Source organism: Electrona antarctica (genome assembly GCF_951216825.1).
Source record: "Electrona antarctica genome assembly, chromosome: 11".
Taxonomy (NCBI): domain Eukaryota; kingdom Metazoa; phylum Chordata; class Actinopteri; order Myctophiformes; family Myctophidae; genus Electrona; species Electrona antarctica.
In genome coordinates, this window is record NC_136792.1 from 41,839,602 (window position 1) to 41,858,494 (window position 18,893).

The window sequence follows — 18,893 nt, forward strand, 5'->3', positions numbered from 1 at the left end:
TGGTGCTGCGGCCATCTTGGATCCTAAAACACAGGGAGAGAGGTGGGGCCGAGAAAGGCCCTTGATAACGGTCACTTCAGCACACACAAGCACACCAGGTAGGATACTCATAGACATAGAAAGGTAGACGCCTCCTTCGGCTCTGGGGAGTATGTGCAAAAGTGAGAGCAAGCTTCCACGTGGGTGTTTCACTAGTATCACGTAGTCAGACAACTATTGCGAGAGGCAACAGTCTGGCAACGCGAGACTAGTGTTTCACAGAAGCTTCCGCGTGCGTCAGAGCAGACATTCGGATTGATTGATTGATTGATTGATTGATTGATTGATTGAAATATTTATTAACAGTTTGCAGTTTGATTCAGATTTTACGGGGGCCAGTTTCGAATTGCAGCCATCCGTAGGTGCCCTTTGAGAGCGGGTCTGATAAGTCCCGGAAAAGACACGCTAGTGATTGGCCAGTAGTCACTTGAGCTGCCGCGTGGCTTCCGCACTTCCGGCCCACGTCCGCCCTCACGTCGATACACATGGCTCAAACAGACTATTTCATTTTTCTTTTTCATATCTATGAGGATACTCACCAGTTAAACTCATTGTAGTCGTTGTGGGCCTCCCACCAGAAGTAGAACCAGACGAGCAGCAGGCAGAACGTAAAGAGCAAGATCAGGGACCACAGCAGCTCCCACTGCAAGGCAAACACAGACACACACATTTTCTAATGATTTATTTGAATTCAGTGTTTTTTCATTATTTAACAAGGGGTTGGTTCAGCGAGTTTGTGCAGGCAACTATTTTTAAGCAACGGCATACTTAAATCGTGCAGCTAAGCAATCTGCCATGAACATTGAAGCACTTTTCATCTCCGCTTTGTACTACGGGGACATTATATACAGAAACGCATCAGCTACCACACTTAAAATCTTGGACCCAGTTTATCATTCTGCCCTCAAATTGTACAATAAGGTTGGTTGGCCCTCCCTTGCGACAAGAAGAGACCAACACTGTTTTTTATTTGTCTATAAAGCTCTAATTGGGAACTCACCTTCTTATTTAAACTCTCTTTTACAATGGAAAACTATTTCTTATCATACACGCTCTCAAGATTATTTGATGCTTGAGACCATACATACCTCCACCACATCTGGAAAATCTGCTTTCAAGTGCGCTGCCCCACACACTTGGAACACCTTATACCTCTATATCGCTTTTAACTGTACCTGTTTTAATTTAGTTGATCACTATGTAATGTTCCTTTATTATTACCAGTAATTTACTTTATTCACCCAAAGGGCCCTAACGTACTGTATGCCATGCCTTACCCATGGAGCGGGTTTAGAACCTTCCACAATCAGTAACACATACTAGATGATACTTGTGTCAACCAATGTGCAGGTTTTATTGAAAGGCAAAGTCCCGAGTGAGATAGAGGAGCTAGCTGGACACATAAAACAACCCTCTGTATCAAATTATAAATGTATTCCAAGGCAGCGCGTGGCTCTTCCATGGACCATAGTGAAAGGATGTATAATGGATTGCGCAGTCTTCTCTTAAAGGCAATGGCATGTGGCAAGGTGATTGGTTTCATTATTGTAACGCACAAACCACACGCATCGATGCATAATGTAATGGGTAGCGGAGGTGTTGTAGGGATTTAGACTGTGGCACAAGATAGCAATTTTTACGGGGGAACGCTGTGCTAAATTACGCAACGCTAAATCCAATAAACCAATTATGTGCCGTTTACATTTCTTTGACTCAATCAATAGTTGTTGAACGAGGGGGAAACTGCTACTGATCCACTTTCCCTGATGACGTCACAGAATTAAGGACAGGAAAGCACGGCTTGCAGAGATTCAGTTTGATTTGGCCTTTTTTGGAGGAAGCATGCAAGTTGCAAGATTTCAGCAGGTTTTCAAACGTCCAAGGCCTGCGCCATGTACAGCTAAGGGCTCACATTTGGCCTCCTCTGACTCATTAGGGCATGGATGTGATAACGGCCTACAGCTGTAGGGAACAGTCTCAAGCCAGCTACTGACCTCAATTATTATTCCCTTGTACACTTTCCTCATTAGGAAGAAATTACTGTCATCCACCAAAAAGGATTAATCACTGTCCTGCAACACTATCATACTGCAGTAACTAACGCACGCTTGCGCATGCACGCACGCACGCACACGCACACGCACACGCACACAATCAACCTTTTGACATGTTCATTAAAGAGTGGTACAGTGTGTAGATTCATTCATTCGTTCATTCGGCAAAGGCAAAAGAATACTGTTCCAAGTTGTTAACTCACTTTAGGCTCGGGCAAACAGACCTAGCTTCAATTACGCGTGACGTCTGTAATGCAGTCACAGTTTGCTCAGTCTGTGTGTATTGTCATGTCAGTTATGTCACCACCCCTACAGTATAGACAAGGATGCAACACTACATTTAATTGATCTATTCGATTCAAATGACTATAAAATTAATAATAATCAATATTATTCCCCTTCTTTTTATTATTATTGTTGTCATTTACTGGAAAGTTGGAGGTCAAAACATTCCACAGAAAAGGAATGTTTGAAATTTGAATCTCAGGGGAAGTGCACCTGCGCCTGATTGAGTCATTACTAGTATTACGAAACGTGCCCATATAATCACGTGTGTGTGCTCTCTCTCTCTCATAAGTTGTTACAATCAGTATATCGGTTCACATTAGTTTAATATAGAAGGTTGGATAAAGTAAGAGAACAGAATATGGGTAACTGTGAGATAGAAATAGTTCAGTGTTTCTCAACCTTTTTTGAGTTCTAATCTGGACCACTAGCATATTTCAGCTAAATAATGACAGTTAAGGGACTGATATACTGTATGATATCTGTTGTGCGTAGTATCGTGCAGTGATACTTTTCCGCCACACATTTGCCTATTACATTTGATAGATACATTTAACAAAAAGTATTTTATTTATTAATGTATTATTTTTAAATTTTTACATGGATCACCTGCAGACTTGCAACGGTGGTCCCCAAGTTGATTCTTAGTCAGGGTTGTGGTCCCTGGTTCACAATCAGTCGAAGCCCCCTGATCAATCATAAAACAACTAGAAAGTAATCAATAGAATAATCGCTAAGAAAACGATCGATACTTCAGTGTAAAGCCTACAGTTCAATCAGGCAAAAGATTTGTGACGAGAGAGCTAAATAATGACAGTTAAGGGACTGATATATGATATCTGTTGTGCGTAGTATCGTGCAGTGATACTTTTCCGCCACACATTTGATGGATACATTTAACAAAAGGTATTTTATTCATAAATGTATTATTTTTACATTTTTACATGGATCACCTGCAGACTTGCAACGGTGGTCCCCAGGTTGATTCTTAGTCAGGGTTGTGGTCCCTGGTTCACAATCAGTCAAAGCCCCCTGATCAATCATAAAACAACTAGAAAGTAATCAATAGAATAATCGCTAAGAAAACGATCGATGCTTCAGTGTAAAGCCTACAGTTCAATCAGGCAATAGATTTGTGTCGAGACAAATAACTTTCTTTCGAACGTCTGAATGATCCCTAACTAACACCAATTGACCATAATATGCACACCGTGGCCATCTTGACATACAGTATAATAAGTTAAATAAGTTAATGGCAGGGTGGTAACTAGGTGTAATTTCCCATTGACATACCATACATCCAAACAGAAAAGTCTGATTGTATTAAACAACATCAAACTCACTAACATTGCAGGCTGCACGAAAAGCTTATATTATCCTCTTTCTATGTGCATTTGTTTCATAAAAATCCACTGCAGGCAAACTTATGTGCTACTTTCGGTCCTTGCAGGTGATTATTGAGTGGTGCAACCACTCCAACGAACAGCAATGTCCGTGTTAACCTATGTGACTGTGTGTTAACCTATGTGTGTGACCATGAGTACCAGTAGGGGCAAAAGTGGCGCTGTTGTGCCAGAAACAGAGAGAGAGAGATAGTGCTGCACTGTTGCCTGCTAATGAGAGAGAGAGGGGGGGGGGGGGGGGGGGCAGGGAGGGGAGAGGGGAGTTGCACCACTCAGTTCATACGGGTGTGATTTATTTTCTAAGTGTTTGAGTTTGGAAGTGCCCGTTGGATATCAATGACCGGCCCTGCTGCGTACCACCCGTTTGATATCAATGACCGGCCCTGCTGCGTACCACCCGTTTTGAATTGGATATCAATGAGCGGCCCTGCTGCGTACCACCCGTTTTGAATAGGATATCAATGAACGGCCCTGCTGCGTACCACCCGTTTTGAATCTGCACAAAATGCAGGAGGCAGCAGGACGTTGCTTTGCTGAAGGCGAGTGCTTAGTTCCAAACTCTGATGGCAAGATGGATGCAGTACAGTGTGCACATGGTCAAGATGGATGCAGTGTGCACATGGTCAATGCTAACATACCAGGTACCAGATGGATGCAGTGTGCACATGGTCAATGCTAACATACCAGGTACCAGATGGATGCAGTGTGCACATGGTCAATGCTAACATACCAGGTACCAGATGGATGCAGTGTGCACATGGTCAATGCTAACATACCAGGTACCAGATGGATGCAGTGTGCACATGGTCAATGCTAACATACCAGGTACCAGATGGATGCAGTGTGCACATGGTCAATGCTAACATACCAGGTACCAGATGGATGCAGTGTGCACATGGTCAATGCTAACATACCAGGTACCAGATGGATGCAGTGTGCACATGGTCAATGCTAACATACCAGGTACCAGATGGATGCAGTGTGCACATGGTCAATGCTAACATACCAGGTACCAGATGGATGCAGTGTGCACATGGTCAATGCTAACATACCAGGTACCAGATGGATGCAGTGTGCACATGGTCAATGCTAACATACCAGGTACCAGATGGATGCAGTGTGCACATGGTCAATGCTAACATACCAGGTACCAGATGGATGCAGTGTGCACATGGTCAATGCTAACATACCAGGTACCAGATGGATGCAGTGTGCACATGGTCAATGCTAACATACCAGGTAGCAGATGGATGCAGTGTGCACATGGTCAATGCTAACATACCAGGTACCAGATGGATGCAGTGTGCACATGGTCAATGCTAACATACCAGGTACCAGATGGATGCAGTGTGCACATGGTCAATGCTAACATACCAGGTACCAGATGGATGCAGTGTGCACATGGTCAATGCAAACATACCAGATACCAGATGGATGCAGTGTGCACATGGTCAATGCAAACATACCAGATACAAGATGGATGCAGTGTGCACATGGTCAATGCAAACATACCAGATACAAGGTGGATGCAGTGTGCACATGGTCAATGCAAACATACCAGATACAAGGTGGATGCAGTGTGCACATGGTCAATGCTAACATACCAGATACAAGGTGGATGCAGTGTGCACATGGTCAATGCAAACATACCAGATACAAGGTGGATGCAGTGTGCACATGGTCAATGCAAACATACCAGATACAAGGTGGATGCAGTGTGCACATGGTCAATGCAAACATACCAGATACAAGGTGGATGCAGTGTGCACATGGTCAATGCAAACATACCAGATACAAGGTGGATGCAGTGTGCACATGGTCAATGCAAACATACCAGATACAAGGTGGATGCAGTGTGCACATGGTCAATGCAAACATACCAGATACAAGGTGGATGCAGTGTGCACATGGTCAATGCAAACATACCAGATACTAGATGGATGCAGTGTGCACATGGTCAATGCAAACATACCAGATACAGTGTACTGTATAGTTACAGTATACACACAAACAGCAGTGCCACTTTTCAGGGGATAATGAGACTCTGCGAGCGAGGTAACCCAAGAAAAGCAGCTTGAATGAACACCTTTGTTGGCTGTGCCAGAGCAGTAGCTGGAGACGTCTACTCTAGACAGAACAACAGTCTGCTGATGGGGCACAGAGCTCAGGATGTCAGCACCGGACTGTACTTGTACTCATTTATGGCCAGATCAGAAGAGATGGTATCAGAAGGTATACAGTACATCAGGGCTGGGCAACTTAGACGATGGAGAGGGCCACTATACTGTAGTTCCACTCCCACTCCAGAGGGCCCACATTGCATATTACTGTCGTAGCAAAAATAGCTGATCTACAAGCTCAAAATATATATATGTTAACTTTATGAAGTACAAATACATTGGACATAAAAAAGACAATAACATTGTAATACCTCTCATTAAGCTACTGTACTAATTTAGACTGAAGTAATTAAAGCTGGTCATGTTTGGAATTAACAGCTGAAATCAATAATATATCAGTATTCTGATATTAACCTGAGGGCCACATTAATTAAGTGAAGGTGGGGCCCGCATGTGGCTCCCGGGCTGCCAGTTGCCCATGGTATGCTGTACAATGTGTACATCAACAAGTAACAGGGCTGGAACTGCCGATTATTTTCTTAGAGAGGATTGTTCCATCGTTGACTTTTTCGACTAAATAAATAAATGCAATTATTACAGAACATATTTTTGAAAATCAATGAATTTATTAAAAAATATATATACCGGTATATAGATTAAACTGATTACTTTGATTAACTGTTGCACCCCCTAATGAGTATAGTTTGTGACATACAGTGCATACAGAAACCCAGGGGGTTAAAACTAGAACCCCAAAGTAAAACCTCCAGTGTTAATTTAACTCTGAGAATGTGGGACACCTTGCTGTGCAGTTAGCAGCTTCTTGGCTCATGTGCGCTTCAGTTGGCTCAGGACCGACTACCAACAGCGTCTTAACCCATTTTGACCTGAGATCAGATTCTAAAAATGTCTTCTAAATCCTGACAGTTTTCTGAAAAAGCTATGTTTCTATGTCAGTCGTTCTTCGATTTTTCAAAAATAGCAGACCTACAAGCTCATAGCGCGCCACTCGGTGGCGCGCTATGAGCTTGTAGATCTGCTATTTTTCAATAGCTAAAGCATAACATAATGCTAACACCAAAAGGGGTTAATCCTGTGCTTCCCTATAAGAACATTGGACTGCCTATGCTTCTTTAATTAAAACCAAATCGTAGTCTTTGCAGGATGGATGTACAGTAAGAACCTTTCAGCCCAAAATAATGTTCAGTGGCAGTGTTTGGACAAAAGTTCACTTTCGGGATTAAAATTAAATGAAAGTGAATTGATCCCCATGCCTGAGGCGTGATATACACGTGCATGCACAGTATTGCACACACACCCTGTGCATGCACACACACCCCTAACCCACATCCATCAGTTTTAACAAAGGCACACAACTCAAAAGATACACTGGGTTGGGTTTGAGTGAGTGCATGCTAAAGATTAACCAGCTATCCTTTATTCTAAGTTATTCAGATGTAATAGTGCACATTAAGAGGGACATTACTGAGAGGATGTGAATGTAATATCCATTTAATTTAATTTCCTTTCCATTTCTTACATTTTGTGACATAACTGAAAACAGGCACACAGTGTAAATACGGGAAAAACAGGATGGGGATTTTTGTATTTTGTCAGGAATGGCAGATAATTTGATGAGTGTTGCAAACAGCTTATTATGAAACCACAGTTAAATCACTTCTAATGGAAACTATCCAAATAGTTTTGGCTGAAAATTGTCTCTAGCTAAAAAAAGGGAATGGTTGGGAAAGTGCAGAGAGCAGTATTATGCCTCAACTACTCTGCCTTTTCATAAAGACTACTTTTAGAAAGAAAGGTTAAACCAATCAATCCTGACAATAAAAGGTTATCATGGTTAGCAAAGATAACAAAGGACTCTTACTACGTTTGTCTGAACATGACCGAGTGCATGCATGAGTGACAGAGGTGTGTGTGTGACTGTGTGTGTGTGTGTGTGTGTGTGTGTGTGTGTGTGTGTGTGTGTGTGTGTGTGTGTGTGTGTGTGTGTGTGTGTGTGTGTGTGTGTGTGTGTGTGTGTGTGTGTGTGTGTGTGTGTGTGAGTGAGTGAGTGAGTGAGTGAGTGAGTGAGTGAGTGAGTGAGTGAGTGAGTGAGTGAGTGAGTGAGTGAGTGAGTGAGTGAGTGAGTGAGTGAGTGAGTGAGTGAGCGAGCGTGCGTGCATGCGCATGTGAGTGAGTGAGTGAGCAAGCGAGTAAAAATAAATAAATGGTGCATTTATATAGTGCTTTTATCCAAAGTGCATTACATAGATTGTGCATTACATTCACCCATTCACACACGCATCCATACACCGATGGTGGAGGAAACCATGCAAGGTACCAACTTGCACATCGGGAGCGCGCGCGCATGTGTACACACACGTGCATGTAGTGTATGGCTGCATCATGTGTGTGGTGTGTGTGTGTGTCAGTCAGGGTGCTGAAAGGCGTCTCTGCTAATTGATACGATGGCGCCAGCCCTGGTTCCCATTGGTTGTTATGAAACACCTGGTAGACGTAACCTTGTGCTCATGAGAGGGGTCATTGTTCACCTGCAGAGCCCCCCCCTCTAGACACTGATGGATTAAGACTGGGAGAGCAGGGAGTTGGCAGTTGTACAGTCAATAAATAACCAGCACTGAGACACAATTACATTAGGATGTTCTACGTTCAGGTCATTTTTAACTACTGTAGCGACAACTTCTCTAACCAAGTTATTTCAGACTGGCTGAATAAATACTTATTTTATAGGCTTGCTGCATAAATTAAACACTGACGGGAGGGTGAGCTTCTGCCAGAAAATCCTCTCTGGCTTCCTGTTTTCCCAGATCATATATCACCACCAGCAGAGTCCGATCCGGCTGGCATGACCTGGGCTGCTCTGATGACATTGATATTGCCATTTTCACTTGGGCACAGTACCTCTGGCCACAGGATGACACTGTAGTATTGGAATCTACAGTTTTTGCAGTCAAAACAACGCTTCACAAGAAAGCAAAGAAAACTATGTTAAAACATCATCATTAGGGCCTCTGGCCAGTCACTTGGTGGCGGGCTGGGGGTCACCGGAGCTTCTGTCTCCTCGGGGTGCGAGCAAGGGCTGGATGCAGGCCAGGCTTGTGAAAATTAATGTTATATATCTGCTGTATATTATGAGTCATGTCTCCTGCTGTTCCCTGCCTTGCCTTGTACTGTTTGAAAAATGCTGTATTTTTTAAGTTTGTCAAGCTGTTTTTCTGTTTTTCTTTGGATTTATTTTATTGTCTCTGTTTTTGTTATGTATTTTTGTTTTCTTGCATTCACATTTATGTTTGATTTCTGTTACATTTTTTGAAATAAAAACATCATTAAGATTTTAATGACCTTTAGTATCAGTGATTACAACTGTGTCATATTTTGGTAAATTGTTTCTTTCTTTCTTTCTTTTTGAGTGGTGCTTAACCGCTCCAATGTCTTGTTCGTATGTCTCAATGTATGGATGTCCGCTTGAGTCCCGGCAATACCGATGGTTGATCTAAGGTGTCACTGTTGAGCAGCCTAACACACACAGGCCCATTGACAACTGCAGCACGCACGCACGCACTCCACGTGCAAACTCTGTATCCGAACTCCGATACTAGGACAAAATAGGTTTTCAGATGAAGGTTTGAGAAAGAAAGTAGAAGGAAGATGGTTTCTTTTTCAAAGCTTTCTTTTTACAAAACCCCCGCCCCAAAAAAAACAGTTTGAACAGAAAATGCCAAGGACACAGAAGAACTCCTAGACTGAATATAACGGCATAAATAAAATTGACTTGTTTGTTGTGCGTTCCTGTAGCAACACAATTGAGGACCTATTGTAATTCTACTGTAAATCATTTGCGTCTTTGTAATCCATGTTTCTTGGCAACAATAAAGGTTATTTCCCCCACCATAGCTTTAAATACTGCCTACATCAACACTTGATTTTTTTCCACTCAAGCGTTTCTCTTGGACTGCCTAATACCCAGAGGCCTATGGATTTGTGTGAGAGAGGACGACTCACAACTATGACTTCCCCCCCCCGGCCGGTATACATCATTTGTGACCTCCTTAGCTCTGGCCAGACATACAGTATAGAACTATTTATAGCCACAAGGAAGGAGACAAACAGAGTTAAACAGAGATCTGGGCTACAACATTGTGTCATAGCATGGCATCATTTTACTCAAGCGTAACCTAACAAATGCATACAGGCATGCATACGGACGGTACACACATCCTCTGCCAGGCTCTAAAACATAATTATCTAGCTCACCAGATTGACACTGTAGTTCTGGACGAGGCTTACTAACTAAACCCTCTGGGTTGGCATGTGAGGATTTTCTATGCATCAAATATGTTGCGTTGCGTGTTATAGTGAATGAAAAAATGGTTAAGTGTGCACTACACTATGTTCACAACAATTTACAATTTACAATTTACAATTTAGGCATTTAGCAGACGCTCTTAATCCAGAGCGACTTACATTAGGCAGGAACAAAAGTATGGGAATACATCACATATATAAAATGCATTTATCAAGAAACATGCGTAAGCTAAGAACGTAACTAGAACATATCTATATAATGACACTATACATATTAACTATACATATATACTATACTATGCTATACATATGTAGGCTACTATGATGTGCTATGACTATATACACAATGCAATTATTGTGCTGTCTACATGACATGCTATAAGACTGTTTCAAATGCTATCTAAGTCTAAAAAGTGCTATCTAAGGGGGTAGGATAAGTGCTATGGGCCATGATGGAGTCTGAAAAGGTGGGTCTTCAGACTACGGCGGATACCAGCTCAGTGGCCTTGTGGTTAGAGTGTCCGCCCTGAGACTGGGAGGTTGGGGTTCAATCCCCGGCCGGGTCATACCAAAGACTCTAAAAATGCTCCCTGCTTGACACTCAGCATCAAGGGTTGGATTGGGGGTAAATCCCTGCGACATACTAGCAGGGACTTACTTGTACATCAAGCTGCCTCACGCTACAGAAACAGGAGATAGGCTCCTGCCCTATGGGCCTCATGGCTCGGCAAGGCTACTTACTTACTTACTTACACTATGTTCACAAGTGTATTTTACTATCTAAATTTGATCAATAGAATGATCTGCTAATAACAAGCACAAGATGATAATGACACGTTGATCGTGCTGCCTACCACATGTACACACGTAATAGCATAAATCTTCACAGAGTGATACGAGTACTGCTTTGGGTCTCTATACACTCCAATCCATTTGCTTAACCCATTCTGGGCGGGAACCCCTTTTGTTGTTAGCATTATGTTATGCTTTAGCTATTGGAAAATAGCAGATCTACAAGCTCATGTAGGTCTACGAGCTTGTAGGTCTGCTATTTTTGAAAAATCGAAGAACGACTGACATAGAAACATAGCTTTTTCAGAAAACTGTCAAGGAAGACATTTTTAGAATCTGATCTCAGGTCAAAATCGCTTAAAGCCATTCTTGCATGCCTCCTTCTATAACACACCGTCACCCCCTCTCTTCCTCTGCCCCCTCACTCACTCAACTGGACTTAGCACCTCAGTCCCTTGTCACATTCCTGGACATATCCTGATAACTCCTTGGTATTTCACAGTGGGGCTTCCATGCTGCTGCTATAATACAGCCCCCAACTGGAGTGTAAACACAACCGATGCAATGAAAAAAGAAAATCAACTAGGTGCTCATGGAGGTGCAGAAAAGTTTAAAAAATAGGCTGGTACTTTAAAGATCAAAGGGACTCACTAAAATGCTGAAGAAAAGGCGACGATCCGAGCACTCAAAAAATAAAATCACACCTGTGTGAAGTGAGTGGTGCAACTCCATGTCCAACTCCAACTCCATCCGAAACGGTTGAGAAATGACAGAGTTACCGTGTGGGGATCCCTCTACTGTACCCTCTACTGTACTGTACTGTACTGTACTGTACTGTACTGTACTGTACTGTACTGTACTGTACTGTACTGTACTGTACTGTACTGTACTGGCACACCCGAAAGCATCATATATACAGTTAATATGTGCGTGTGTGTTTGTGTGTGTGTTAGGTTGCGCACAGGTGGTGAAAAACAACCATGCTGTTTTCGTGCTCATACCCAGGCACCCAGCCAGCTACCCAGCCACCCACCCACACACACACATAGCTCCGTAAGGGGGTGGTTGCACCACTCAAAAATGAGGAGAGGAGATCTTTTTTGAGTGCTCAGATCACCACCTTTTCTTAGGTATTCTATTTATAGTGACTCATATGAATATAATCCACCACTACTGATTGAAGTGTCTGGTGCTGGGAGTCTGGTGGCTTATTAAAAAGGGCCACTTCACCCCTTTTACAACCACTGCAGTTTGCGGTGAATTCAAATGTCTCTTTAAAATCCCACCTTAACATTATATTCTGCCATCTCTCCACTTCCTGGCCGAAGTATACGTAACAGGCTAAAAAGATTCTCTAGGTCCTGGTCTGGAAGGGAAAAGAGTTGTCATGTTGGAATTTACCCCCAAACATCTACAAATCTAAATTAACTATATGTGACCAGATTTGACTGAGAGACTGCCATCGCGCAAATTCCAGCTTTTCACCAGAGGAGAAAAACTTTTTTTCAAAATGAGTTTATAGCACAGGCAGACTCTTCACATACTAGAGCATGTCTGAAATAAGTGTCAGAGCTGAAATCGACATGTAAATATGAAATAAATGCTTAAACATGTAGCTAGGTGTAATGTTAGAGAACACAGAAGTGAACCTTTCAAGCCTGTTTTCTCAACTCGCTGTGTTCTGCAAGACATTACTCTATAAGCCATATCTCCAAAACTGGTGGGCCAAACTGAACAACCAATATGTCAATTTGAAGCTATGATTCCCTGCTTTCATATGACATGAAAAAACGAAAATTCAAAAAAATCCAATGGCAGTCCCTCAGTCAAATTTAGTATCCTACTAAATCCATCCATTGTGCATTCATGTAGCCTACTTCTTTCACACTAGCAAACCAGCTCTAGTTTCAGATGACAGTCAGTTGATACTGACCCTGATACCATGTCCTCCTTAATCAAACCTCTAATCACATCACGGTGCTGCCCTTCGCGTGCGTGCGTGCGTGCGTGCGTGCGTGCGTGCGTGCGTGCGTGCGTGCGTGCGTGCGTGCGTGCGTGCGTGCGTGCGTCAGAGAGAGAGAGAGAGAGAGAGAGAGAGAGAAACAGTCACACACATCTTAAATGGTTGCAGCCACTATAAAGGACTGGACATTGCCAGACATGATTGTCTCAGACAAGTTCAGAGGAGTACAGGACAGGACAACAAGAATGTATAAACACAGCACTGTAAAACTAGACTGGTTTGATCACAATGACACACATGTCAATTCACTACAAGATATTCCAAATATATAATGCATATGATTGATCGCATGGTATACCCTTTCTGGTGTAGGGTACTGGAATTCCTTGAGAAATGCACGTTGCCCAGAGATCCGCGGCTCTGTCTATTAGGGGACAGAACTGCTGTCCCTGGCATATCTAAAAATGATTTCACTGCCATAAAGGTTGGACTTGTTACCGCTGCCAGAATACTGTTGCGTCATTGGAAGGTCCCCAGAACACCTGGGCTTAAAGATTGGAATGAAGAAATTATCAAAATAACATCATATGATGTTGGGCAGGGTAAATGCAGAAAGCAAAATGAAAGAGACATGGGATGAATTTTTGGATGTATATGAACATTCATTTCTTTGTTTTTATTTTTCTTCTTTTTTATTTTCATTTCAACTGTTACGTTTCTTGGACTGGCTATTTGTAAGGTTTATAATGTTGATGGTGCTTTGTACTGAACCTAGATCTTTTTGAAAAACAAATACAAATTTTGAATTATAAAAAAATTCCAAATACCCTTCATGAATGAAATTAGAAAAACTGTCACTATCTTTGAAATAGGCTTTGATTTGTATATGGACACTTGTTTTACATCCAGACTTATGAAATATCAGCCTTTGGTGGAACATAATGGCCTTGGGATATAATTGTCAACGTATTGTCCTTGTATTTGGGAGTCTGGGCCTTGTCCATAAACGTGTGCTCAGGGGCCTGCAATTGGGTGGATTGAAAAAGACAAATGCAAAAAAGTTGGCTAAATAGTGTTCTGTCTCAACTGTCTGTCTGGAGAAGGCGACGTTTCATTTATCCTTAAGTGGCTTAAAGAACAAAAACAAAACACCCTGTCTACTAGTGTCAAGTAGTATTATGTCATCATCTTTTTTCCTCTGTGTGTTAAGCATGTGCACTTGTGCAGCAGTGGGATCTCTGTCGGTGTTCTGCTCTATGGGGAGTGTGGAAGAGAGGTGAAGAAGAGATTGCAGTGTGTGTGTGTGTGTGTGTGTGTGTGTGTGTGTTTTCAACTAGTGCTCGTTGACACTCGTTCTGTCAAATAGGTCTATTCTAAGGTATAGCATACTCATACTGTGCCCAAATGTATTAGCCTACATAAGTCTTTGTGTTTGAACACAAAATGCATTTGTAGAACCCAAAAAATGTTGCGCGACGCAACGCATGCTGTGCGGCCCTCCACACACAATCATTCTACAGTTGTGGCCCCCGACCTAATCTAGTTGAATACTCCTGATGTACAGTATAAGATATATAAGATAAGTATGTCTTGTTCAGCCATTGTTGTATGGCACTGACAAAAAGACAGGAGGATGTGTCAGTACTGAGGATGCTACGATTGTCAAATAGGAGAAAATCAGAAATGAGTGGTTCTCAAAGTGGGTCATGGCACACAAGTCTGGGGTGCCGTGACGCAAGTCCAGGGGTGCCTCAGAATACTTATATAATATTTGGAATTCATCAATATCACTTCAGTTTAACCACTTAAGACCCTCTATGCTTAGTGAGTTGCACTGTACTGTATTTTTCTACACCAATATAGCAGATCTACAAGCTCACAACGCATCGCAATGTGACGAGTTGTGAGCTTGTAGATCGGCTATTTTTGGTGAACCTTCACACCAGAATAGGGATTCTGGGGTTTTCCTCTGTATCTTAGGGGTAAAGATGTGCATATTTACGTAGCGTATATGAACATGAGATTAAAAAGATTGTGTGTAATTCAGGGGTTCCATCAGTGTTGTTTTTGGCACCAAATTTCTATTTTAGTTTAGTCAGTGTTTGGAATGAACCTTCATTTAGTTTTAGTCATATTTTAGTCACCTGGAATGTTTTAGTGTTATTTTTAACACCTGGAATAGTTTTAATGTCATAATATTTTAGTCGACTAAATCTACAGTTGGTTTAGTCGACTAAAATGTATTTTGGCGGGCCTTGATGCCATCGTAATGACTTTTTTTTACTCTAGCTGAAAATAGCCTGTGTAGATCTGCTATTTTCAGCATAGAACCAAGTATAAAATTGTCCACTAGTCACTTCCTAACATTTCAGTCTAGTTTGTTTTTGTTGACGAAATTGTCAATATATTTAGTCTTGGTTTTAGTCATCATAGCTTACTTTTCATTTAGCTTCCATTTAGTTTTAGTCAGTGAAAAAAGGTAGTAGACGGTCATTTTTCGTCGTAGTCGACGAAATAAACACTGGGGGTCATCGCCATGGATGGATATAAACGTTATTTACAGGGGTATGCTGTTTGAGAACAACTGCATTAAAGGATATGCCAAGGATAGGAGGTTTGGGGATAAAAAAAAAAGTAGCATGGAGGAGATGGTTCAGAGATGTTCAGAGGAGTAATGAGCGGTACATTGGGAGAAGCCAAGCATGCTGAAGAGAAGAGGAAGTGGCTGGAATGACAGAGGAAGATGCAGAGAACAGGAGAAGATGGCAACAGATGATCCGCTGTGGCGAGACGAGACCCCTGATGTGAATTAGCTAAAAGAAGACGACAAGTAGGATAGGTGTTTGGAGGAGAAAAAAAAGAAAAGAAAGAAAGATGTTGTGTAAATTGCTAACTCTTGTGCAATATGTTCATCTCAATCTCACGAGTTAAAAATACAACCGTGAAGAGTTGTGTACTGAAAATGTAGCAACGTTGCACATTTATGCCTTGTCCTCCGAGGCCATGGTTTTGTTATCTAGACCATGGTGAGAGTGTTGTTTGTGGGTCGCTGCACATATCTCCGTGCAGCTGCGAGTACAACGCTGGAACAATGATTCAGCACTCACAGTTGTCCTAACTAGAGAGAACGCTGGAGGACTATTATTGGAAATGCCATTCGTATCATGACGGAAGATATTTGAAATAGGCATTTAACCATTATATTGTGAAGGACTTAAAATTGTGTGTTGAACTTTGACTGTAGCATAAAAAACACAGAAACACAACCGGCCTCCAAAACTAGACCAGAAAGAGGAGAGCAGTTCGTCGTCAGCCCCCACTGTACACAATACTAATGCCCACTTTACACAGAAATCCTCAAGATTGTCCAACATTTTATAGTAGGAAGGTTCTGCCCTGAGCCATGTCTTTAACAGTCCAGTCAGCATGAGCATTGAGCACAGGGTCTACACTACCCACCTCCTGAGCCCGATTCCTGCAGCTCAGCCAGATATGTAGTTGCAGACATTTATCACGTACTGTGAACTGGAACACCTTTTTTTGCCACAGAGTATAGGCTACTTTGGCCAGAAAATGAAACGCAGAAAAGAACAAAATCGCCCCCAGAACCATAAACCAGCCCCTCAGCAAGTCAAACAAACACCCTTAAGAACCTATAGGACACTGAACAAATACGTGTGCCTTGTGTCTGTTCATGGCTATCACTAGCCTGGTAAAGCCCTCCCCCTTGAAAACATTGAATGAAATGTTTCCAAGAGGGAGGGGTTTACCAGGCTATGCTATCGCCACCATGTACGGTACTATCCTCCACTGGAGGTCAGCTGGCCGCTTATCAACCGGTAGCTTGTACAGGCACCGCCAACAGCCTTTTCGGGAGGAGCCTGGGCCAAAAACCTCGGTCCACCTCTGCGCTTTCATGGCCTTCTTCTCCAAGTCCTCACACTAGCCACGCCTTGGAGTAGCAGAATGAAATGATACGGCCTTCTTCCTCCTACAACTGCTCCACGCAACAGCAGCCAGACTTTGGAAAACATAGTCTACATCGTCCTTACAGTGCTCCACTAGTGTGCAGTTCTAGGCCTTATGTGGACACGTTGCTGCTGTAGTGACTCAACAAGTGCCAGCAGATGCCCCAGCTTTGTGGACCCGGCTCCCCTAAGGAAAGTTTGCGAACATGCAAAAGACAGTGACTGAGCCTGTAGAAAGCTGTTATAGAACAATTATAGAAAAATGGAGAGAGAGAGAGAGAGAGAGAGAGAGAGAGAGAGAGAGAGAGAGACAGAGAGAGAGAGAGAGAGAGAGCGCTTAACTAAAACTTTTGCAACAGCTCAGAACACACAAATCAAATAGGACGGAGTGTTGACTAATAAACACCATGGCTGACCACAGGTCAACAAACCAGATGCCACAGAATAGTAAGCATGTATTACAGTTCCTTCAACTTAAGTGGTTGGTGTAGATTTTTGGTAGCCACCATGCAAGTTTCAGGCATAGAAAACACTTCATGTGGTACATTCAAGGACTTTGATGGCATTTGACTACAATTCATGACTTTGTGTATACGGTTTCTGAATTACAACCTGTTATTTTCCCATCCAATCAGATGGGAAAATGACAGATGTACAGTAGTACAGTATTAAAGTACAAATATTCAAATTCAGGTATGGCTAGACAGTGTTATTATATGGGCCGATATATGGGCGTATTGATCCAATCGTATTGATGCCAGTGCTATGCTCGAATGCAATGATAAACAGGCAGCAGCAAAGAATGCATTGTCATAATGAGGACAAATTCACTGGATGTAGGACACTTTTTTCGTTTTATCATTCTGATAGTGATGTCAGAGAGAGACAGGGAAGTCGGGAGACATGCAAGCAAAGAGAGCCTTGAGTTGAATTGGAATGAGCTACTTGGAGTAGCTTGTTTGTCTGTACGCTGTCTGATCTGAGTTTCCTTGTTACAAGCTGCTCAAACATAATTGCCCCATATTGGGATTAATGAAGTTGTTTTAAAAATGAACCAGAACAGGAAACACTTCTATAAACCCAGCACAGAGCCAAATGAACCTAGGCGAGCTGCAGGATGTCTCAACTCTCAATGTGTTTTTTCGTCAGGAACTGTCATGCTGCATATTGAATCCAATTAATAAATGATAACGGGCCTGAAGTGTTTTTGTTAAAATGGCGGACGAATTACTTCAGGAAAACTTGAGATGCCCAAATTGAGGATCTCGGTGGAGAATGACAGACAGACAGCAATTATATACTAGTGACATTTTCTTGTTGCCTTCCTGGAGACGGACAGATAATGGGAGGGCAGCCATGGACAGACAGATGGGGATTAGAGGAAGGAGGGAGGGAGGGGCAGAAGGACGTGAGATAGTGAAGAAAGAGGGGAGAGCGTGAAAGAAAGAAAGAAAGAAAGAAAGAAAGAAAGAAAGAAAGTTGGGGGTTATGTGTGTGTGTGTGTGTGTGTGTTTTCGGCTGTAGTCGTATTTCAATAAACAAGCTATCACAGCCACAAACAGCCTATGTACTGTATATCTGAATCAAATGTATAGTCTCAGCATGACAGTTTAACGTATACACTAGTACATTTATTTATGGTCAATACTTTTTTTTCCCCGACAAGATAGGTGTCCAAAGTTTGAATCAATTTCCAACAACTTCGGAGGGAAGAAACTGGTTATGTCATGGGAGCGCTCGTGTTGATTCACCCAATGACTTCGATGTATTTGTGGAATATGGAAACGGCCGATAACTGTATTCTATGTGGCTACTGTATTCCATCCACCACGGCTCGCTAACTCGGATGGCATGCTCGTTGACGCATGAGCCCGTCAGCTGCTCGACGGGCGTACTCGCTCGACTGGCAGCTCTCGTTGCTCGGCCACGCCTCATGAGCCTCGAGG

At 42.4% G+C, this 18,893-nt stretch overlaps 1 protein-coding gene across 7 annotated transcripts in view; it reads right to left on the reverse strand.

Annotated features, from left to right (window-relative positions):
* Positions 1-18,893, reverse strand: part of gdpd5b (glycerophosphodiester phosphodiesterase domain containing 5b) — a 120,158-nt gene that overhangs the window by 53,262 nt on the left and 48,003 nt on the right. For all 7 annotated transcript variants that reach the window (XM_079513987.1, XM_079513985.1, XM_079513983.1 and 4 more), the window contains exon 3: positions 579-682. In XM_079513987.1, coding sequence (XP_079370113.1) covers positions 579-682 — 104 coding nt within the window. The remainder of the gene's footprint in view (positions 1-578; positions 683-18,893) is intronic.